This window comes from Bombus terrestris, chromosome 9 (assembly GCF_910591885.1).
Source record: "Bombus terrestris chromosome 9, iyBomTerr1.2, whole genome shotgun sequence".
Taxonomy (NCBI): Eukaryota; Metazoa; Arthropoda; class Insecta; order Hymenoptera; family Apidae; genus Bombus; species Bombus terrestris.
Genome location: NC_063277.1, coordinates 63,726 through 87,512, shown reverse-complemented (window position 1 = coordinate 87,512; position 23,787 = coordinate 63,726). Strand labels below are relative to the sequence as shown.

At 31.7% G+C, this 23,787-nt stretch overlaps 5 protein-coding genes across 11 annotated transcripts; 2 read left to right on the top strand and 3 right to left on the bottom strand.

Annotated features, from left to right (window-relative positions):
- Positions 1-1,921: 1,921 nt before the first annotated feature.
- Positions 1,922-8,411, top strand: LOC100650728 (zinc finger protein 699). Its single transcript, XM_012311649.3, has one exon. It carries the CDS (start codon positions 2,628-2,630, stop codon positions 5,229-5,231), a length of 2,604 nt encoding a protein of 867 aa, XP_012167039.1. The 5' UTR covers positions 1,922-2,627; the 3' UTR covers positions 5,232-8,411.
- LOC100650486 (lysosomal alpha-glucosidase) lies at positions 8,231-14,636 on the bottom strand. Of its 6 annotated transcripts, XM_048408897.1 has the most exons (18): positions 14,405-14,631; positions 14,103-14,331; positions 13,392-13,798; positions 12,836-13,314; positions 12,021-12,195; positions 11,830-11,920; positions 11,582-11,750; positions 11,444-11,513; positions 11,247-11,351; positions 10,911-11,168; positions 10,613-10,815; positions 10,419-10,526; positions 10,156-10,333; positions 9,911-10,059; positions 9,765-9,849; positions 9,402-9,672; positions 8,663-8,862; positions 8,231-8,517 (listed from the first exon to the last, which is right to left on the bottom strand). In XM_048408897.1, the coding sequence occupies exons 3-18, from the start codon at positions 13,734-13,736 to the stop codon at positions 8,419-8,421; spliced, it is 2,985 nt and encodes a 994-aa protein (XP_048264854.1). In that variant the 5' UTR covers positions 13,737-13,798; positions 14,103-14,331; positions 14,405-14,631; the 3' UTR covers positions 8,231-8,418. The 6 variants fall into 6 exon arrangements, with proteins under 6 accessions (XP_048264854.1, XP_048264855.1, XP_020720466.2 ...); XM_048408898.1 differs by having other exon boundaries at positions 12,836-13,308; positions 14,103-14,633; XM_020864807.2 differs by lacking the exons at positions 14,103-14,331; positions 14,405-14,631 and adding an exon at positions 13,948-14,096.
- A 179-nt stretch (positions 14,637-14,815) lies between these two features.
- Positions 14,816-18,045, bottom strand: LOC100651131 (cytosolic Fe-S cluster assembly factor NUBP1 homolog). Its single transcript, XM_012311652.3, has 7 exons — positions 17,934-18,045; positions 17,324-17,565; positions 16,645-16,746; positions 16,085-16,175; positions 15,701-15,966; positions 15,419-15,605; positions 14,816-15,347 (listed from the first exon to the last, which is right to left on the bottom strand). Exons 1-7 carry the CDS (start codon positions 17,962-17,964, stop codon positions 15,292-15,294), a joined length of 975 nt encoding a protein of 324 aa, XP_012167042.1. The 5' UTR covers positions 17,965-18,045; the 3' UTR covers positions 14,816-15,291.
- Positions 17,130-20,745, top strand: LOC100651010 (tektin-3). 2 transcript variants are annotated; one of them, XM_003397457.4, is made up of 9 exons: positions 17,130-17,174; positions 18,266-18,354; positions 18,443-18,679; positions 19,215-19,447; positions 19,576-19,685; positions 19,747-19,895; positions 19,975-20,197; positions 20,253-20,407; positions 20,505-20,745. In XM_003397457.4, the coding sequence occupies exons 1-9, from the start codon at positions 17,148-17,150 to the stop codon at positions 20,713-20,715; spliced, it is 1,434 nt and encodes a 477-aa protein (XP_003397505.2). In that variant the 5' UTR covers positions 17,130-17,147; the 3' UTR covers positions 20,716-20,745. The 2 variants fall into 2 exon arrangements, with proteins under 2 accessions (XP_003397505.2, XP_012167041.2); XM_012311651.3 differs by lacking the exon at positions 17,130-17,174 and adding an exon at positions 17,709-17,853.
- Positions 20,467-22,257, bottom strand: LOC100651251 (cytochrome c oxidase assembly protein COX11, mitochondrial). The gene is made up of 4 exons (XM_003397459.4): positions 22,107-22,257; positions 21,521-21,833; positions 21,085-21,408; positions 20,467-21,006 (listed from the first exon to the last, which is right to left on the bottom strand). The coding sequence occupies exons 2-4, from the start codon at positions 21,722-21,724 to the stop codon at positions 20,860-20,862; spliced, it is 675 nt and encodes a 224-aa protein (XP_003397507.1). The 5' UTR covers positions 21,725-21,833; positions 22,107-22,257; the 3' UTR covers positions 20,467-20,859.
- Between the last annotated feature and the right edge of the window lie 1,530 nt (positions 22,258-23,787).

Sequence of the window (23,787 nt, the reverse complement as noted above, 5' to 3'; positions counted from 1 at the left end):
AATTGCCAAGTAAAAAAGAGAGCAAGCGATTATGGAATACCAAATGACCAAGCAGTACTCTCGTTGGCGTAAGGTTAATACGCACGCGATCTAGTCAAGAAAAGAAGACTTAAGCTTACTCCTTAAAGAAGAAATTATAACGTTTCGTCATATAGAAGAAGACGATGCAATCAATCCAGACCATGCGAGCTTAACTGTAGAAGAAACATAATAACAGACTTGAATTGCGAATGTCGTTCCAATCGTACCTTCAAAGTGTTGCAAACAAAGACCGTATCTCTGGAAAACCGAGGATCGTGCGTCGGATATCGCATATGAATAACAACACACAGGTAATTCCATCGTAATGAAATATCAATAACCTACCGATTCCGCTAGAAATTTATTACCAAAGGGAATATGTTACCAAAGAAACCATTAATCGAGCACTTAAAAGCATCGGTGATGGAACGCGCGTAAACGCATAAGTATATGGCTTAATCTTATAGTAATGTGTCCTGCTACATATATATAGCTGCGTTATTAACAGCAGTAATAACAAATTGGTCTCTGCCGAAAGATAAAGAATAGATGGCCAACTTGAGGGGGAGTTGGTTATGATCGATTATATAATGAAGAATATACTGCATGTTAATAATTTTTATGCAAAAGGTAATGTACTATAACTGAGTAACAAATCTCGAAGTAAAAATGACACTCGCCACCATGAAAAGGAGTTATTAATCCACAGAAAATTACGATGCCTTTATCGACTTACTTTCGTTCATTTCGTAATTTAATACCAAAAAAAAGAGAAAGATATGAATTTTCTAATTATGATTTTAAAGATTTATATTTCGTGACAAACGGTAAATTTGAGTCTAAAAAAAGAACAATCTCTGTTGTTCATATCGAATACGGTCAACACGGTTGATTTGATGTATGTTATCATCGAACGAACAATCGAAAACGAAAGACTAAGTGAGAAAGAGAGAGAGAGAGAGAGAGAGAGAGAGAGAAAGGAAGGGAGGTGAATCTATCATATACCGCGAGCGAGTAGGCAAATGAAAGGGTAGGGTTTAGAACAATTAGTATATCGTGATGGAGAAGGCGAGGGGTAGAAGAGGCATAAAAGAGGAAGAAGAGATAGAGAGGAAAAAGAGGAAGTTCTCGAAAGAGTCGTGTACAGCAAAGCTGGTAACTTTATCTGAATAAATAACTATTTTATTGACAACAACTTTACTGACATATCGATGAGTATTGAATTCTCCTTCGAAGAAACGTAATCTCTGAAGATAATGAGGAATTAGTGTAGTAGCAATAGTCGCAATGGGACTCTGTTAGTTGAAAGAAAGTACAGCGAATGACCAAGCTGGAGGAAAGAAAGACGAAAGATTATAGACGAGAAAATCGAAGGAGGAGGGTTGAAGGAACGAAAAAGGTATGGAAAGAGTCTGAAGCAGGGTGGAGAGGGTGTCTGGCTGGGCTGAGGGGTAAAATCCAGAGCGATATCGACCGTGAATTGCGCTTGCGTGGAAAAAGGCGCGCAATCGCTGTTGAGGAAGCAGCGTACCGCCGCGAGGAACAAGCAGTCAGTCGATCGTCGCGACGACCATCACCGACGAACAATAACCCTGTTGTTCTGCCGTACTTTCTTTATATGGCCGCCGTTATTTCGCAGCTACTATTCCCTCTTGTACTGATATCAATCATTTTGTTGGTCAGAAGAAAAAGCTCCGTGTACTCTCATTCTCAGTACGTTGGTCTATTTCATCACGTAACCATTCGGCTGAATTCTTTGATTCTTCCGCGAAAACTGGGTAAATTGTTATTCTTCGACTATCGGTTTTATCGTTATTCCATTTCTTCCGGTATCCTTGTATCCTTGTAACAGCCTCGGTGATTCCAATGCGCGCACGGACGAAACGCGCATTTACGGAAAGCTACCACGTGAAAAGAGAAGTTGTCATTAGTAAGTATCTACCGAAGGAATTGTAAGTAAGAAGGGAAAAAGAACGTGCCTAGTTATTTCCATGATATTGGCTTTTTTCGAATTTCTTTCATTAGCCGACTTTTAATTTCTGGATTTCGATTACGAATATAGGATTGGTAAACGATTATAACTATGATTTAAGATATTCACGACGACACGTAAACTTCAAACAAGAATCCGTTTAAATATATCACGCGACGCACGCTTGTTTGATGCAATAAATAAAAAGTTAGTGCAATAGACTGTGGACGAAGGAAAAACAGAAAGAAACAAGGAGTTAAAGAACTAAAGAGAGGAGAAACGCGAACAAAAGTGGGAAAGCGAAATAGAAGGAAGTAAGAGGGGAAGAAGAGAGGAAATATCGAAACGATAAGAATACGATAACCAACTATAGTTACTTTGAACACGAGCGTATTGTCTAGCTAAGCCTAACTCCGTTGCTCCTAATTCTTGCTACAACAAATAAATAAAAAATTTTCCTTCAGGACCAAAGTAGAGCCGATGATGAACGCATTGTACGATTTTAATATTGGTTGTGAAAGTAAAAACAATCACGATTGACGTGTGTTTTGATAAAAAAGGAAAAAGAAAGAGAAAGGGTGAATCGCAAGTTGCGAATGTAATTGTGTAGGATTAAAAAAAAATAAAAAGTTAAATGGTCAAAGTCGATATGCAACAAAACGTTTTAAGTCAAGTAGCTGGAAGCGAACAACCGCAACAAGAGGAAGTTCAGCTAACCGAATTATTACCAGTAAAGCAATCGCGAATAAGGGAGAATGAAATTTTTAAACATATGAATACAAATGCTGATGCGACCGATGCTTTGAAGATACTCCAAAGTTTCACAACTGCCGATAGTTGCTATAACAACGATGAACATGAACTTTGCTCGCGAAATTTGTCTCTTTGCCGAAAAATCGAACAAATTGAACAAGAGAAACAAGAGAAGGACGAGAAGAAGTGGCGAGAAGATAAACTGCGAAAGAGTATTGCTGAGTACGATAAACAAGTGATCGATAGCACCGAAATCAGAAAAGAAAAAGAAAGAAACAATGTTCGAAGATTCGAAAATGAATCGAGGACAAAGAACAGAAAATACAAACATTTCGATAAAAAGTCGATGATTGGTTGTGTAGTAAAATCTACGAAGAAAAGAACGGTCGTTCGTACAGTAGAAAATATTAAAGATCAAAGAGATGAAGGAAATGACGACGATGGGATGAAACACCGCTATAAATTAGGAGAAAACGCATTCCTCGAAAATGAGAGGGGAAATTTCTTATCGGAGAATAACGGACAGGTAGAGTCAACAATTTATTTGGATTTAGACAAGAATAGTGAGTTAAATGATGACGTTTACATATTTCGTCGTGAGTTGATAGATGGGGAACAAGGACTGAAGGTAAACTTAAGAAACGTGGAACAATCATACGAAAACGAGAAGTCTGCGAAGACTACCGATGGAACGTTATTCAATCGAATAGCGATTCCTTGTGGGACGTCGATTGAAAATAACATTGATGTAGCAGAAAAACAATTTATTACCACTGCTGAGAAAAATAACACATTTGGTACGAAAGTAACAAACCCAAAATTGTTACTGGAAGATTCAGCAAACGTATCAAATGTCAATTTTCATATAACAACGATGAGTTACCTTGCGGAGAATAAAGATAATAATAATAAGGTTCAAGATGAAGAGAACCCTACGAATACATTATTCAGACCAGAAGCTTCCAACAGTATAGTGGCTACCAAATCGACGTCGTCAACATTAATATCAACATCAATGTCATCGTCATCGTCATCGTCATCGTCATCGTTATCGTCGTCATTGTTGTCATCATCAACGCCGCCGCCGTATTCAAAGGAAGAGAATATAAACGGCAGCGAGTGCGACCGCGGCAAGGATCAAAGTACCGCTTTGCACGGTATGAAAACTAAACAAGAGAATCAGCAAAAAAGATATTGTTGCGTAGTGTGCGAGGCGCGATTTAAAGGTAGCGGAGGTCTTCGTAACCACTATAAGATTGTACACGGTGCGGGACCAATCTTCAAGTGTGACGAGTGTGGGAAAGAGTTCCCTTTAAAAGAGAGATTAAAACTGCACGTGAGAACACATACTGGCTTCAAGCCGTATAAATGTCCAGAATGCGACAAGAGTTTCGCCAGAGGAGGACAACTGGTGCAGCATCGACGTACTCACAGTCAAGTAAAACCGTATCGTTGCGGTTTGTGTTCTGGCACGTTCACCTGCGCTGCGAATTTGGCGTTACATGTAAAACGACACAACGGACAAAAGGATCACAAGTGTGAAATCTGTGGTCGTGCGTTCGTTCGGCGAGACGCTCTTAAGAAACATTTAGAATGTCTTCACAGAGACGTTAAATCTTTTCTCTGTGTAATCTGCAACAAGACATTCAAGGGCCACCTACCTCAACATATGAGAACGCATGCACGTGATCGGCCACACGGTTGTGCCACATGTGGTCAAAGATTTGCTCAAAAATCTCAATTGACTGTCCACCAGAGAACGCATTCTGGACAAAGACCGTTTAGGTGTTTGGTTTGCTGGCAGGCATTTGCACACTCGACAGCACTCAAACTTCACACAAGAAGACACACTGGCGAAAGACCGTTCAAGTGTGCCGAATGTAACGCTGGTTTCACGCAACTACCCCATTGGAAAAAACACATGAAATGTATCCATGGCAGAAATGAGCCGTACGCCTGCAAAAAGTGTACAAGTTTCTTCAGAATTAAAAATGATCTGGAATGTCACGAAAAAACTTGTCATCCTGAATCCGAGACTGAACACGACGTTCCGAGTACTCAAACCTCAGATTTAATCACAAACACGATCATGCCAGCATCTATTTCCATGGCCTTACAACCGACAGCGACTCTCCTTTCCAATGAAATAATCAGCGATAAACCCTTGCCGTCGCCCTCCAAATATAGAATAATGACTGTCGAGAGGATGAGATTGTTGCTCGCTGTACTTCTTAAAAGAATCAGCAAACAAGAAAGACTCGACGAACTAGGCTTTGGTAAACGACTGATCGACCAAGTTCTTTACGATTCTCTGATATCCGCTGGCAAAGATCCAGTGGCAAGCAACGGTTTATCCGAACTTGAAACACTCACTAAGAATCTCGAGATATTCCTCAAATGGACTGTACCTAAAGAACATTGGGAACATTTTCGCAAATTGAATAAAACTCCCGAAGATATTTTGGAAACACTGACTGCTACTTAAATCAAAGTCTTACTCGTCTTAACATCATCTATGTGGCAATCGCTGGTATATATTTACCAAAGACTAACAAAAATACCGGTCGATACCTCAAATCCTTTTGATCCTGATTCCAAAGCAGAGGCTTTTTAGATCCAAGACTGCCTTTCTTCAATCGCAGGCGATCTTTGTACCAAGTCCTATATTATTATATTTTCCTTCAACAATGATTACATAGATGGACAGTGGGTAGATATAGGTACAGATGAACAAATAACAGAAGATTTCAAGTAACTAAGCGAAACGATACGTATCTGTCAGTGAACAGGCTACCTAGTAATAATAATCTAATTTTAGGAAACGAAACCATTAGTGATTATTTATTAGAATTTCGATGCACAGATGTTCTTTCATATAGTATAAAATTAGTACTTGCTAGTCCAAAGTGCAAACGTAATATTCCTAATAATAGGCAAGCGACTCGTTATAATCACCGTTTTTGCTTCTGCCGTTTTATTCTTCTTTCCCTATTATGAAAAATCAAATATAATATCGATTTACGACATAGTATGCATTTTAATGATATTCAGAATCAGTTTTACACTGACTACGTTTTGTAAAAGTAATACCGAGTTGTGTAAAGACTTGATAAATATTTTAATATTTCATCATCTAAAATTGAAAAGTCGGTATTCAATTTGCTTTGTGATAAGTTAGTTATATGTACATCGCGTGCCATGTTGTTTGTTTGTACTGCAAAAACTCGTACGAACGATATGAAAATACGTAGATTTTAGACTTATACGCAAAGTATAAAACGATAATATACACGATATATAATTTTCGTTGTGATTTATGTGATTCTAAGTGATATGATACTTCAATTTCATGAGTTGTTCCTCGTTAACGAATATTTAAGTATGTCTGCCACCGTACAGATATTTTTAACAGTCAACGGGCTACGTTTTCTTCAGGGTGCCATACGTCATTCTATTTCTTGCCCATGGTAATATTAATAACTTTTTTTTATTTATTATATAATATCGTCCAGATGGGTGTACTACGTGCTGCTCATTTTCATCGCTTGTACAAAAATATATGATGATATTATGCATGTTACGATGATGGCTAATATTATCGATTACGAACAACAAATTGAAAGGTGTACGTATGGCAATAAATTGAAAATGCATTTGTATTTGCCGTAACGGGAGATATATTTTGTTAATGACAATGATACTGATGATGATGATAAGTAAACAGGAAGGGAGAACGGGAGGGGATACAGAGAAAATCAATTAGAAAGTTTGTTGTTATGTAAATTAATATGTAGATATGTCTGAATGATGATACGAGTATCGTAGTTCAAATTTTTGGCTAATTTCTTATTTAATTCGAAGAGGCTAAATACCAACGTAGGCTACTGTATGTGTTTGTAGCAATACATATATTCCATGAATTAGATGTAAACATTTTATATTTATACATACATTCATTGTTGTGTGCAAGTTACGGCACAAGTATAACGTTCAAGTTAAATGTATATAAACTTTATTGATTTTCCTTTGTGATATCTTTCTTGCCATTATTTTACTTTCTGTTTGTTTCTTTTTTCTAGATTATACGACACGTTATTTTCATTTGAATAGAAAATTTGTGAAAAGAGCAACATTTTCGATCTTTTCGTAGAATCTTTTTCAAATCTAAAAAAAGACGTGCGGTGCTACATGGAACTCTGTTGTGTTCGTGGCCCCGTTGTCAAACGGGAGCCTTCCAATACCTAAAAGCCTTATAGTCGTTATTTCCTTTTCTCATATGTACGTTGTGTAATTCTCGTTAGCGTATATTTGTTTGTTTCGGTGCGTAAATCGTGCATATTAACGTTGATATGTTTAATAAATATGCTCGTACGCATAAAACGCAAGTTCATCTTTTAAATAGGCATAAGTAAATGTGAGCAGACAATAATGATTAAAGTTGCAAGATTAATAATAGTTGAAAAGAATAAAAAATATGTATACACGTATATTACTAATATTACATACGATTAAGTATGTTATTTTGTTTTATTAGTATGCAATACAAATAGAAAAATATATAATTAATTATACAATTGTGTATATTACGTAGTGCGATAATATTATACCGAGTAATAATTATCAATTTGTTAAAAACTTTTCCAATATGTACAATACCCATATGCGAAAAGGTACCACGTACTAGATTAATATTTTATATTTTGTAAATGTTTCAAACATTTTCTATATATAATTACATCGTATTAATTTCATAGTTTTACGAGTTTTAGTTTATGAAACCCGATATAATCAAATGTTTGTATAAGTCATTTCGTACGACAAAATGATCCGATAAAAATAATTATTTTCTAACAGATGACGTTTGAAAATTTGAAACAAAGATCTCAACGAAATCATTCATCATTTATTCGATACGTGTCTACGTATTGGTCTTATAAAAATTCAAGCAAGCGTATGTAAGTACGATAGGTTACTTACACGACGTATATATGTATATTGACAAGGACTACAGTCGGTTTGCGCTAGTCGCATTGAAATTTATTCCAAAGATGAGAATCTACTTTCTGCTATAGAAATGCAAATAAAGGTCATAGAAGACACTGAATATAGATCGAGGTCGTAAGGCACACTTGCATGATTGTAAATACGCATATAGAATTCGAAGAAGGATTTCAATGTTTCAAGGATGATGTTGTTTAAGTGCTCGAATTGCTTTATTTTATATACGTTAAACGGTGCCAAAGTGAAATTTTTCATTCAACATTATCTATTGTGTGATGATCGATTACCTGTGTTGTTATATTTTCCATTGCTTTCAATTATGAACGAACTATATGTAAAGTCTGCGTTACATTTAATTACGTTCTAATTAACACGCGGAGAATGGATTATTTCGAAACATTTCAAATTATGTATACTTATTATTTTTATTCGTTCTAGTGCCATAACGTATCCTACTTTATTGTATAGACAATTGTACAGTTATTTCAATAAAATGCTTCTCTTCTTTATTCAAAAAATATGTGCTTTAACATGTAGGAATATATGTATACAAATAGAGTATTATAGTAAAATTAATACTAAAAACGATTGAAATATATTTTGTATATCATACCTGTAGCAACAATATTATATGTAATACAAGTGAACATATATTTTGATCAAGTTTACTGTCATTTGTTACTATCATCATGTTGTTCAAAATCAGTGTATTCCCAAAGAAGCAAGAAATTCTCTCTTAAGTCTATTTGTAAGTTGCTTATGTTCAAACACTGAAAAATTACTTTAGGTAATTTATATTTTTACATGTCAAATATGCAAAAAAAGATAAAAATTATAAAATTAGAACAATTTCATTTGAATTTGAAAATAGTTGTCATGCTTTTACCATTCTAATTATAAGAATAGAAAACTCACATCTTCTTTATTGTCATATTTAAACTGTATTTCGTGATTGTTTAAAGATACTCGTGAAATATTAGATGTTATTCCCCATATTTGTATTCCTCCTAAGATCATTTTTTCATTAAAAGAACTCTTCATTGCTTTGGCAGTGGATAAAGTATCATTCTCAATGGTGAAAACTGACCATACAAATTGTTCCTTCTCCAGCGAATCTGTAAATACACATCCAATTATTAAAACAAGCTTATGCAAAATTTAAGTAATTATATAGAAACAGCGTGCTTCATCATTCTTATTGATCTTGATATATGTTGTTGAGATCAGCATTCTGAGTAATTTCACATTTACGTGCATATGACCATTGCTTTAGTTTCCGAGAGTATTTTGATTATCAGGCAATAAATAAAAAAAATAATTACAGTTTTATTTTTTGGGACTGTCGTAATCATATTACCGATGAGACAAAAATTCTGTTATAGACCCAGCATAATGTTCCATGTGAACATTATGTTCAATGAAATCAATTAGATGGTCTCTCCTACATTATTATCACAAATTCCATATACATTTATTATTTAACCTAAATCTTACCTGAACCAGCTCAAACCAACAGTCGAACCGAAATCTAGTCCTAAAAAGATCATATATATTTCGCAAAACTAAGGCCGAACAGCGGTCAATGAAATCAGTAAGGTGTATCCTTTTCTATAGAAATTAATACTACTAACTATGGCATCAATGCAATATATACCTAAACTATCGCCATCATCCCAATATAGTTCGCCTTTTGCCTTTTTCACATGATCCAAAGTAATCAATAATTCGAAATTATTCTTTCTACTGCTAGTTGTAGTATCAGCTGGTTTCTGTACTGGTAAAATGGATCCTCCGCGAATCATCAATGGTATAGTATCGAGTGGCGCATTCATCGTGTAATATTTACCCAGCGCGAAGACGGATTCTTTTGTATAAAAATTATACCACACTCCATGTGGTAAATAAGCTGATACTTCCGTTTTGTTCTAATAATCAGGAATGGAGCACATCAAAGAAAAAAAATGACCGTTTTAACTATTTAAATATTAGTGATTTGTTAACATGGACCTTAACTTACTTCTTCTAAAACTGGAATTATCATCAAAGAACTACCCCATAAGAACTGAGTGTCGATATCGTATGTGGCCGAATCGTTCGAGTATCTAAAAGAATGTTAAATCTTACAAGCACTCTAAACAGGTTGTATATGGTCAATACACTTACTCAAAGAATAATGGTCGCGCTACAGTTTCTCCAAATTTATGTGCTCGAAATAATAACGTATATAAATAAGGTAACAACCAGTAACGTATCGTAAGGGCTCGCTTTGATGATTTTATTACTAAATCGCCCATAGCAACTGGATCTTGTTCCTATAAATGATATATGATAACAATATTAGACATATCGTTTGAAAGAAATAATTGAATTTAATGATCTTCATGCAGTAAGAATTCATAAATACAAACGATTGTATCGTCGGAATTATGATTACGAGAAAAAGGATAAAATGCACCAAGTTGCATCCAACGATTACATAATGCCGCTGTTGTATTTCCATTAAATCCACAAATGTCAGCACCAACCATTGGTATTTGGTAAAAATTCATCAACAATATTGCTGGAATACTCATTTTTAAATCGTGCCTAATGTATGTCCAATGTATTACGTAAAATACGAATATTTAATAAATATTTATGAATATTTATAAACACTAGACGCAACAATTACCATGAGGAATAAATATCTCCTGTCCAATGACCAGCATAGTGTCCATGACCCACCCAAGTTGAACGTGATATTATAAATGGTCTTTTTCGTCGAATATTGGTCAGTGCACTGTGTACATTGCCAATGTTACGTAAGTTAACTATGCGTGTTTCTACTTTACTTATAAGTTCTTTTATGACTAATAGCGTACTTACTAATTCGTTGCTATTGCTTGACTTGTGCCATAAGTATTATGAAGATCATAATGAAGACCTAAATAATGCTTAGCGTTCATGCACAATGTTTTTGTTGCAAGTATGTCTCCTACAACGTTCGGTACATATTTCGGATAATCCAATTTACTTTTTGGACATCCATTTTTATGTCCATCGTAAAAATTAGATGGCTCATTCATATCCTAGCAGTAGATAAAAACACAAAGCAAAGATGAATATTATTAATGTAAGATATTTTTATTTTCACTAATAGATAATAGAAAATATGTATACATACGATCCAAGCACCATCGTATGCAAAACTATCATGCATGTTGCTCATCATGTGGAAATAATAGTTTTGCGTTTTGGGATTCGTAAAATCAGGCCACACAGTAGAAACAAAATTCCACGTCTTGCCAACAAATGGCTGATCAGTTGCTCCATCTTTTATAAATATATCTTCTTTCATACCTTCATCATATGGCAAATAAGTTCCGTGCTTTTCAGAACCAGATATTCCCGCATCGATCAAGGGAATATAATGCATTCCTTTCTACAATATATAGAATGTTATGCATCATATTAAATTTGTATATTTTTTACATGTATATAATATAACTTCAAATCATACCGAATGTATCTCATTCACAAATTGTGGTAACTCCTTAAATGTTTTTGGATTATATGTGAAATCGTTATTTTTATCCATGTAATCTAAATCATTCCATTGAGTATCCTGAAAATAAAATGAATGAAAGTGGTTAAACTTCATCTATTACATATTCGTTTAAAGAATATGAATTTAATGATTTATGTAAAACATGTTACAAATGGAATTCCCGCTGCTATGGTTCTATTCCATATTTCCTTTGTTTTTTCTAACGTTCCATATCCGTATCTGCACAATTTTGGAAAATATAATAAGAATATAATAACAATTATTTTACAATGAGATAACTTTCCTACCTGCATAAATGAAAACCAAGGGACCAATATGGGGGGAGAAATGGTTTGCCTATTATCTCAGAATATTGTTTTATGACATCTGTCGGGGTTGGACCCAGAAAGAAATATATATCAAAAACACCGCCAATAGTTCGAAAGGTAATAGCAGGCGACGGTTGTAATATCACATCTACAAATAGCGAGCGTTATGACGCATATTTTAACGAAGTATATAATATAAAGAAAAAATTACTTTTAACATCATTTACCCATTGCATTACTATTGAGAAATAGAAGACCGTGAGACCTTCCAGAATTTTCAATTATGAAATAGAAGGGATGAGATCCATATAAATTTGCCTAGATTTTGAAAGCTTGTCTTTATAAATACATATGTTAAAAAATGTCAAGTAGAAACAAAGTGTAAATTTAAATAATGTCTTAAAATGAATCAACATACATTTTCTATTGGTGGTTGATCTTTGTTCAATAATGTAAACATTTGCCAATTGGTATTTAATTTTAGCTTCGTTTTATGTTCGCCAATACCATAAATATTATGGCTCGGCAAAAGAGCGCTTATCTGCAAAAACTGATCAGCAAATATGAAACCCGCTGTATTAATAGAGTCAAATCTGGATATGAAAAAAAATAAAAATTGTTGTATTGTATATACATATGTATATATATACGTATATATGATATACATAACTGTCCAGTTTATCTGTGAACAGTTAAATATTTCGAGAAATATAAAAGATACGTGAAAATGATTCAGGCAAAAATTAGAATATTAAGAGTTTCATATGTTGGTATTTATATCACCTTGAAATGATCCAGAAATGCCCTGTGAACATTACATTAAAGTTTTTAAATGCATCTCTATATTTTTTATTATATATTTTTATAGCTGACACCGATACATTTTCAGAACTTTACACACATGTGTATTTTGTGTAACGTAATTTCGAAATACAAAACGATAAAGTTACCAAAATACTGTCAACATTGTAATAAAAAATATATAAGAAACTTTAACGCAATACTCTTAGGTCATTTCAAGATCACTTCAAAATGATATATTAGAAATATCAGCACGAATGTACCCCTAATATGCTCAAACTTTTGTCTGAATCAATCTCTCGTATCTTTCATATTTTTTTGAGATATTTAACTGTTTATAGATAAACTGGACACAATATATGTATATATGTTTATACACATATAAGATAAAAGTGACACAAAATTCAAATGTTACTCACAAATGTTACTCACATCACTGTATCATCGAAGGTTCTGTATACTTTAAAACCAGGTTTAGTATTATCAATCTCTAATTTGTATTTTGCATTAACGTTTTTTTGAAGAAATGGTTTGGGATCTGCTCTGAGAGGCCATGGTGGTTCATATCGTTTCTTAAGAGGATCATATATTTTTATACGTAGAATAGAATCATCTATAGTGCTGGTTTCTACTTTAACCAGTGGTAGGTCATTTTCATAAAAGGAGCTTTTTATTTGTTTGAGGAATCCAAAAAAGTTGTTTCCTTCTTTACTATAATTTTGATACCTGTATATGCTCCAATCACTTGGATAATAACAATATGGAAGATTCAAAGGAACAGGTCTTGTCGTTGATATTTTTCTGTTAAGAGAATTCCAACAACAACCTCTATTTCTACAGGATAATTCGGATGCTCCATCTTCAGGATGACAATCAAAGCGTAATGTAGCAGGAATGTCGTTGCACTGTTTCTAACGAATAAAAGTTATAAAACAATGATTATTATAACCTGCAATCATGCTTTTTAATTATAATATTTGAAACTCACTTGTACAATTCTAGGAAATTTCGATATTGTGTCATGAGATTCTATATCATATTCAAAATTTTCTTTTTTAGATAATATCATAGAATCATTAACCAGTTTATAATTTGTATTCTGTAGAATTTCATCATTTCTAGAGATTATATCCTTTTCATATTCTTCTATAATAATGCATTTGCTTTGTTGTAAAAACACTATTGTTACACCAAGCAGAATAATGAATATGATCAATTTCAGAAAATTATATGTTAATATATATTTGGAATATCTATCTAAAACTTTATTTTTTGGTACAAATTGTTGTATATCTTTCACATTCATTTCTATTGTTTTAATAAATTTCTTCATTCGTTAATTCATTAATTAACTTGAGTATTTTGTATCTCTTTGAGTATTGAATAGGCCACCACCTTTAATAAGAAAATTAAATAGAATTAGGTTGAAAATAAGGAAGTTGATAAAAAACAGTTAAAAGGACTAAAATTTACGCAACTATCCAATAAAAAGTAATCTAAGATATCAGTTTCTATACGGATATATGTATAAAGTAATACATAACCTTAAGAGCCACGTACAAAAGATAACCATATACATACTATTAATACATATAAGAAACAAGAATTTTCGTTATTTTTACACACTTATGCACGTTTTTTGGTTACATGGTTATCAAACATGGTTATCTTCTACAATAATATATTTAACTAAATTTACCATTATATGTATTTTATTAGTATTGAAATATTCTCTTATATACGACATGAAAATCCCACTTATCATCGAGCATTATTTTGTACAGAAAAGAAATGAGAATGCTCGCTGCTCGCGCTACTGATACTATGTAGACACTTAGGTAAGTACATGATACATGGCGTTTGAGGCGACCGTTTTATAACAGACTTTAATAATAAGCGGCTCGCAGTAGCTTCACATATCTTCATATCTGTAAGACAACACTAATGTAACAATGGAACTTATCTATTTTTAATACTTTGTTAATTAAAAATTTCATTAACATAGTGAAACTCTTCTGATTAAAATGAGACCACGATATTGTTATATAATTCGATCATATTGATTGGCATTAGGAATTTTCCCTCTTCGATTGTCAGTCGGTCGCTATGATTTGTAGCTGTACAATATCCAGATAGTTTTTAGCATGATTGATCTGTTTTGCACGCGAATTAAGAATATTCCCAGTAATGTTTTGTTGTCCTTTCCTAATTTCCTTGTGTGTGTATATATATATATATACACATATATATTACAAATTAGTTTTTAATACCTTATGTGTATATGCATTGTGCATATATACGTTTCAAAATCGAGTGATAAACATAAGAGTTTGAATAATTCTATGGTTGGTAGTAATAGTGATAATAGTATTTGTTTACTGCGTTGGGCTTTCATCCATTACAATCTTAAAATTAGATGAACATGTAGTGATAATTATATTTATTTCTATTTTATACTATGCCTATTGACATATTATTTACTTATAAGTAGTGCTTATAGTAGTATTATAGTGCATAGTGGCCTAGTTCTTATTGTATTCATCATGAAGTAATTCAAATTTCTAATAATTATAAATAGTTAAATATGTTATAAATATGTTTATTAATATATTTTTATATTAAATATGTTATGTAAATATGTTTTATATTAAATATGTTATAAATATGTTTACTTTATTCTACGTTCTATACAAATATATCATTACAAAACACATCATATCGCGCATTATCATACTTATATAGATTGCACAGTATATTAAAAGGAATGGACATTTATTAAATGTATAAAATGTATTAAGAAAGAAAAGAAAACAATATTTTACATTTTTTTATACAATTTTAATACACGCATACATGTTCTTGTAATATAAATATCACATTTTTTTCTTTTAAGTTATATCAATCTCATAGTTGTTTTTTATTTTTTCACATTGTTCAATAATTTCTGAAATAAAAAAGATTAATTTGCACAATACAAACGCCACACAAAAATATGTGTCACTTAGAAAAACTTACTTTGAACAATCGTCTGTAATGTCAAAATAGTTGGTGATTCTGGTAGTTCTGTTAAAAAATTTTTTCCCTCATCACAACACTTAGCCAAAAGTGGATCCAATGGTAGAGAACCCAAAAATTCTATATTCAATTCTTTAGCCATTGTATAACCACCACCTGTTAAAGCTGGAAATATTTCTACGGAATTCTACATAAGAAAAAAGTGCTCATAAAAATAACAATAACACTTCAGATTACAGTAACATTATCTAATCAACTTAATATTATCTTTTTCTTACTTACTTTACAATTAGGACACATGAAGATACTCATATTTTCAATAACACCTAAAATTGGTATATTCACTTTTCTGCAAAAATCAATTTCTTTTCTCACATCTAATAAAGCAACCTGTTGTGGAGTTGTTACTATTATTACTCCTGTAATGCCAGCATCTTTAAGATATGAAGTTGCTGATAAATGCTCATCTGATGTACCAGGGGGTGTATCCAAAATAAGATAATCCAATGATCCCCAATCTACTTCTGATAAAAATTGTCTAATCATTCCTAGAAATAATAAAATGAACAAGAATGTATATGAATAATAGTAACAATTATTATTATTATTATTAATAATAAAAATGTGTACATATATGGAAAATGGAAGTAGCTATAAATCAAATACCATTTTTTTTTGGTCCTCTCCATATCACTGCATCACTTGGACTTGTAAGTAAAAATCCAATAGACATTAATGACAAATTGTCTTCTATATACTATAAAAAGAGAAGCAAAATTAATAAACGAGTTCTATTAACTTTATATAGACTCATATTTGAAAACATAAGTTCGAAATTAATGATATTTCCATTCACATTTATTAGTATTCTTGTTTATTTTAATGAATGTTACATACTCCTAAAGTTTGATTCCAACTTTCTAACAAGAACTTTAAAGGAAAGTAAAACATGCTGAAAAGTGTTGAGTTTTCTATGACTTTTCCCTATATCATTTTGGAATGCCATTAAAAAGAAATTGTACTTTGCAACTACATTTAGTGCAACTATGACAAGAGTTGTATAGTTTTATTTATAATAAAGTGTGTTAAACAATCAATTTTACTTTACTATTTTATTCTAACTTTACCTAGAACTATATTACAACTCAATTTTTAGAAACACCCTGTATAACCTTACTATATACAAATATGGTACTACACATTTATTTCTGTTTATAAAAACTTACCACTGGCGACCATCCTGATCCACTTTGATGAACTTGTTCTCCTATCACACCTAATACTCTTGGTTGAGATGGTCCACAAATATCAATATCTAGTATCGCAACCTACAAAATTTATTATTTTAAATTATCATTCACCCGATTTAAAAATCTATAAAATTGAGCTTTATATATGTTATAAACAATTTCTTTACTTATACTTAAGATTACAAGTACATCACATAGAATATTAAAGGCTTAATATATAATCAATGATCAAATAAGAAACTGCTATAGGATAATATGATAAATTCATGATATATATATATTTTATTTTGTATATAAAATATTTGTTATTATATATATATATAATATTACTATAAAATTATACTAAATACTATTAAAAAAATACTATAAAAATACTATAAAATTAGAAGAGTGTAAGTATATTCTTTAGCATGAACTATATACTATAAACTGTAACTATTGCTAGAAATTGCTCTGTTGATATATACATAGAAAACAATATGGATGTTCTTGCTACAAGAAGAAAGGTAAGCATTTTTAATATAATATTAACTAAGATAACATTTAGTTTATATTGTAAAACATATGGCATAAAAATGTGTAGATAACAATATTTCATAAAATAAATGTTTAAAATAATTATTTCTCACAATTTTTATGTTAGAAAGATACATACATTTATATCAGCATTACTTGCTGCCAAGAATCTGGATATTAATGACGTTATAGTACTTTTACCAACTCCCCCTTTACCAGATAACACCAATAGTTTATTTTTAACTGTGGAAAGCCTTTCTTTAACAAGATCTATAGTAGGATCCGGTTGTCTGGTAATACCAGACGCGCATATCACTTGATTTGGACAACCAGCGCATATTGATACCTTCCCTGCATCTTTATTTGCAGTACCAGGACAATCTATAAAAATGTTATTACTTATCCACTATATAATAAATAAGGTTTTACTAATATGTTACATTCATGCTAGATGTATAGAATTATTACATTCAGTTTCTATAAAAAGCATTATTACAACAATTATAATAATTCAAACAATTCAAGCAGGTACATTTGAAGATGTTGCTTATCTTTTAAATCATTGAAACAAATATTGAAATTAAAAACACAATATAATATAACCTTACATATAAATACAAACGTATTACTAAATTAAAAGTGATTCTTCGCACACTTAAATTAGTTATGGTATGTAATAAATATAATACCAAATTATAAATGATATATTCAATATTTTGTGAAATATTTTTTGCTGCATACATACTTACGTTGTGGTATATCACCAGGTATATCTGCCATGTTGGATAATAACCAACTAAACTAACTGCGATTAATAATTGTTCAAGTAACCGATAAAAAGATAACGTCGTTTAAAATCTATCTAAAAATGTTTTATATTTTTTAAAAAAAGTTTAGTGATTTCTCAATTCCCATTTTATGCTAACTAAGGATTAAATCTCAAATTCATCATCTTTACAAAATTTAAATGAGATGCAATTTGAAATTTTTTCTTTATTTTACCATTGTTAGTTTCTGACCTTAGTTAAAATAAGTGTAATATTTTCTCTTTTAATATATTTTATTTATGTAAAATTTGAAGCAGTTGCAATTGTGGAGTAATTTTGACCGTGGTTATAATTTGTCTTGGCGTCCCAGTATGGAATATAAAAGTGTTAAAATTCTACCCTTGTAAGTTTTCGATAGATTAGTATTGCTTCATTTAATTCATGTCTTACAAAAAATATTTTTAAATAATTATCAATCTTATTTTTTGTAGAATCACACAATCAACATCTAATTATGCATCAGATGTTGCAAATGAAACAAATTCATTAAGATTTCCTAATTTAGAGACGGGATATAAATGTGATGCACTGCATGCTTCAAAAACTGTTCTACATACGCGATATACACCAAATGAATGGTTTCAGAAACAAATGAAATATTATAACGAAGCAGATGCATGTAGATATTCATCAGAGAGAGTGAGAAACGAAACTTTGCGAATTATTAGGTAAATGCCATATCAAATTCTACACTAATAGAACGCTATTTTTCTTCGCTATTAATTTTGTTACTAGTTTTGTTTTATTATGTATTCTATATGAAATTCTATACCATGAATGTAGTTTTACAAATTTTAGAATCAAGTATATCTCAAATTCTATATGTGATTTGAAAATTGAGGTAATGAATGCAAAATGTGGAATGATATTTAAACAAAGTAAATAATTTGTGGAATTTTGTGTATATAATGTAAATAATGCTTACTTTTACATGTCCAAATATTTTTGTTACGGAATAATTGAATATGATTTCGATTAATTTATTTTATTATATAATATATGTATAAAAATGTTTGTTAAATTAACAATATACAATTTTATAGTACAATAGATAGTGTTCCACAGAAAAAACAGAGGAAAGAATACATCACAGTATATATAGTCAAATTTTGTTACTATCTGAATACTTTTGGAAGCAACTTTAGTAAGTTAAATCGCATGTATATGTTATAATGTACATGATAATAATAAATACTGTAACAGAGATGCTGAAGAGAAAGTGCAATCCGGACAATACAATACCACCAGACGACTTGGTGAAAGAATAAACGATGTCAATTTTTGGAAGAACGAAATAACATTGGAATTAGAAAGGTTACTTCAGGAAATTGAAAAATTGCAAGATTGTCATTCTGCTTTAGATAAAGCTATCAAAGACATTGAAGATCCATTACATATAGCAGAAGAGTGTCTTTATCATAGAGAAGCTAGGAAAGGTATGGTAAATAAGTTTGATAGTAAATAAATATCATTGCTGTGAATAATAATGTTATTGGTTGCTATTGCTATTGTTGTCATTAGATTATATAATGTAGTAATACTGTTCCATCTCCCTGTTATACAGATACAGAACTTGTACATGACGATTCGGAGAAATGTTTATTTAGGGAAATAGAAATCTTAAATAAAAATAAAATAAAATTGGGAACTTACTTAGATAAATGCAAGGATCAGGTAATATTGAATTAAATGATTATTAAACTTTAGTGTGATCATAAACCGATTTTACTTGTAGCTACGGAATTGCAGAATCTCTCAATATCAATTAGAATTGGACCTAAAGAATAAAGAAAATGCATTAGATATAGATACAATGTGTCATCACTTGAACAATTACAGTCACGGACTGCAATATTATAATGGAATTGAAAAATATGATGCATGGTATATAAAATTTTGTAAATAAATTCAATTTTATTAACAGGTTGCTTTATGTAAAAATTAAATTTATCTATCTCATTAGTTTTGTTGAACAAGATACATGGATACACACTGCTAATCAGATAGTTCAGAAATCACAGACAGAGAGGAATAAATCTTGCCAATTAAAGACAAATGCAGAAGCTCTTATGATTAAAATTACACAAGAAATGTGGGATGCATGGAATAATACGAACAATGCTTTAGCACATAGATCTTCTGAATTACTTGAAGCTAAAAATAAACTTCAACAGCATTTACAAATGGTACAAATAATTATATTCCATATATTGAAATAACAGTGTAACATACTATTTTTAGATACAACAAGAAATCTTTGATGTTGAGAAAAACATGGAGTTGATGCATAAAGCTATTGGAGATAAGAGTTACATACTGAAGGTAGCACATACTAGATTTGAAGGTAGAATGCATCGCCCGGACATAGAGCTTTGTCGTGATTATGCGCATATAAGGTTCATTTTAATGTGTTTATTTTCATGATTACAAAGGATAATAAGAAATAAGAAAAGAAAACTTTTAATATCTTTTTAATGTATTTTGCTTTGACAGCCTTCAGAAGGAAATTGGAGAAATAAATCATCAAATAGAAAGAATGCACAGAACATTGAAAGAACTAGAGAATCAACATCAGAAATTATTAAAAACACGAACAATGCTGGAGCACGATCTTATACTAAAGATTGACGCAATACATATTGATCGAGAAAAAGTCTCTGGTCTTAGACGTGCTTATCCAATTAATATTCTTTTTAAATGTTAATGCTTACCAATAAATACATAGTTATTATTATATATTATTACATTGTCTTCCCCAAAAATTTAAACAATGTAATGTAATTAACAACATATTAGGTACAGAACATATATTTGTCAAAACACTAACATCCTTTTGTTACAATTTTTACTATTTTTTCATGAAACTCGGTATAGGAAATGTAATTCCTTCTTTGGCTTCAAAGAATGTATAGGAAAGTACAATTTCTTCAACATTTTCCATTTTTGGATCATCAACAAACTCTGGATCAATGTAAAAAAATACTGGCATGTCAACCTTTAACAATACACATTAGATAACATAATTAAATAACTTTCTATCTCTATAATAACGTAATTATTTTATTAAACCTACTTCTTCATGTGGATTAAGCTGTTGTTCCTCGAAACAAAAACACTGAATTTTATTGAAATATTGTGCAGCTTCATATGGTACTACATTATAAGTAGATATACCAGTGACTGGTACATTTAATGGATTTTTTGCTGTGTAAAATGCTAAGGCAGTTTCTCCAGGAACAACTTTTATAAAATTTTGTTGTGGTTTGAAATTCCATTGCATCATCGCTGCTGTATCAGCATTAAATTTTATTTTTATCACTCTATCCTTAATAGGTTTCATTGAATGCACTTTGCTGTTATCATGATTGGTTGATACAGTCCCACCATAATTATATGACTATTAAGGAAATTTATTCTCAAACATCATAATGTCAAACATAAGGTACATATTAAAATATGGATAGCGTATTAAAATATGGATAGCATATTTTAAAAACAACGATAATTACCTGACAAAATATTCTATATAAAGGCACGGAAGCATAAGTAAAACCAATGACTAAAATACCAAATCCGCTCCAATATAAACGCGAAGAACGCATTCGTCTTTTGTGAGTCGCGTCGTAATATTGGTTAAACAAAACTCGAGACACATTCGTATGTACTTGTCTTTTGTAGTAATTCAATATATTTTGATAGATTTTTGTGTGCATTTTATTTTGTCCTTTATTAATTTAACCTAAATGTTTATGAAAACTTGTCTTCTGTAGTAATTCGATATATTTTGATAGAAAACAAATTTTTCTCCTTTATTAATTTAACCTAAAAGTTTATGAAAACTTTTCAAGATCTACCATAAAATAGATTTACCAAATGTAATATACAATTTGGTGAAAAAAGATTAATTTCATAACATAATTCTGCCATATTTATGAAAATTTGATTTAGTTTATCATATTTGTTTCACAAATTTATGGACAATTGCTTGCTTAAAATGATATCCAATTCTCTCTTGCGCGAACAATGCCATCACTATCACTCGCAAGATTAGCAACCATAGAGATATAAAGATAGAATACGTAAATTATATGTTACCGTTTAAGTGGATACGATATGACAATAGGGACAAAGCGCTGCATAGAAATCCCTTGTCTAATCGGGCATGCACCGTATGCACACTGCCGCGGCTCGTTGGTCGATGTTGACTGCCACGACACCCGTATTCGGGTGTCAGCAAAGTTTCTAATCAGACCGCGTAACCCATATTCGGGTGTCGCTTATTTGACTACTTGCGAAGGATCGTCACAGGTATTTGAAAAGATATTCCATAATAATAAAACTGTTGAATTGTTATAAAAGTAATACGAAAATTATTTATTAAAAAATTATTTAATAATAATGTAAAACTTTAAAGCATTCTATACATAATTGAGGTTGCTCAGGACAATTTGGACAATAAGTTGTTGTTTTCTTCAAATTCTTTTGTGCCTTTGTTCGGTCCATTCGACGTCTTTTATTTGCATAACATAGTTTGCATGCGCGTCTAATGCTTCTTCCAGAATTATTTTTCCAAACGGCGATATTAATGCTGACTCCGTCGAAGACAAGGATTTTTTGTATTTTCGGACAAACCTAATAATTTTGCAAATAATAATTGTCTAAATATTCTAATATTTATATTCTTCCTTGTTGCAATTTTGTAAACCGTCAAAGCGTTTACAACAGAAATTCCCAGAAGTAGTTGAATGCCAAGTTTTCTGTACCATTTGATTCCTTTTTTAATTGTGGTGGCATTAAAAGCTGTTTGGTCGGAATAATCTATACCACACTTTCCTTCATTATATTCAACAACAGCTAGTGGTTTTAATGTTGCAGCTAGTGGTGTTAATGTAAACAAACGAAACGAAAGATCATTCTTGAGACCACCACATGAGCGACTCGCATTACTAAAATATCGATGGGAGTACCTAGCAAAGAACGCTTGGCACTGCTGCACGCGTGACCTGATGGAGATTTCTTTGAAAACGCGCGTGGCAGTCAACGTGTTACGAGAGAGGGAGGAAATGACACTCGCTTACGCTCATTGTTCTGGTTGTTCCCGGATTGGGGCTGCACCTTGCGGCCAAGCGCTGGAAGCAGTTCTACGCTAGCATATAACAAGAATCTAGAGCCAGAAACAAGTAGTCAATACTAATTATCGCTAATCTTCGGAACAAATTCCTCCTTCCCTAAATCCAGGAGGAAAAGAATCTTAAAGAAAAGATAGAAATATGACAAGATGCGGTAAGCGAATACAACATGTTTAAAGATACTTTCTTATCTATAATAGGAAAACCAATAGAAGAAAACAATAATCCGAGTAAAATTGACCGCAATCCACTTCGGAGAAACAATGGAATGCAAACCCTGATGAAGCAAACAACAGACCCAGAAAAGAAGAAAGACAGATCTCATAAAACAAAGAATGTGAGATGGCCAGGGAATAAAGAAATTAAAACCTGATTAAATTAAGGAAAAATTCCACTATACAAAAATGGGAGGTATGAAAAATTGAACAAAATTAATACCTGACCTAAAAATATCGAAATCGAAGGACAATGCACCGCCTTGCGCGGGTTCTGCCCATCACAATACCCAAGCAACTGCAACGCTCCAAGGGATCAAGTATCGGCATCAGCAACGGTAATTACGCGCCAAGAAGAGTACAACTTATCATCAGCAGAAACTAACACTGGAAGAGGAATGCAGCAGCAAGGACTTCTGAAAAAGGAAAACT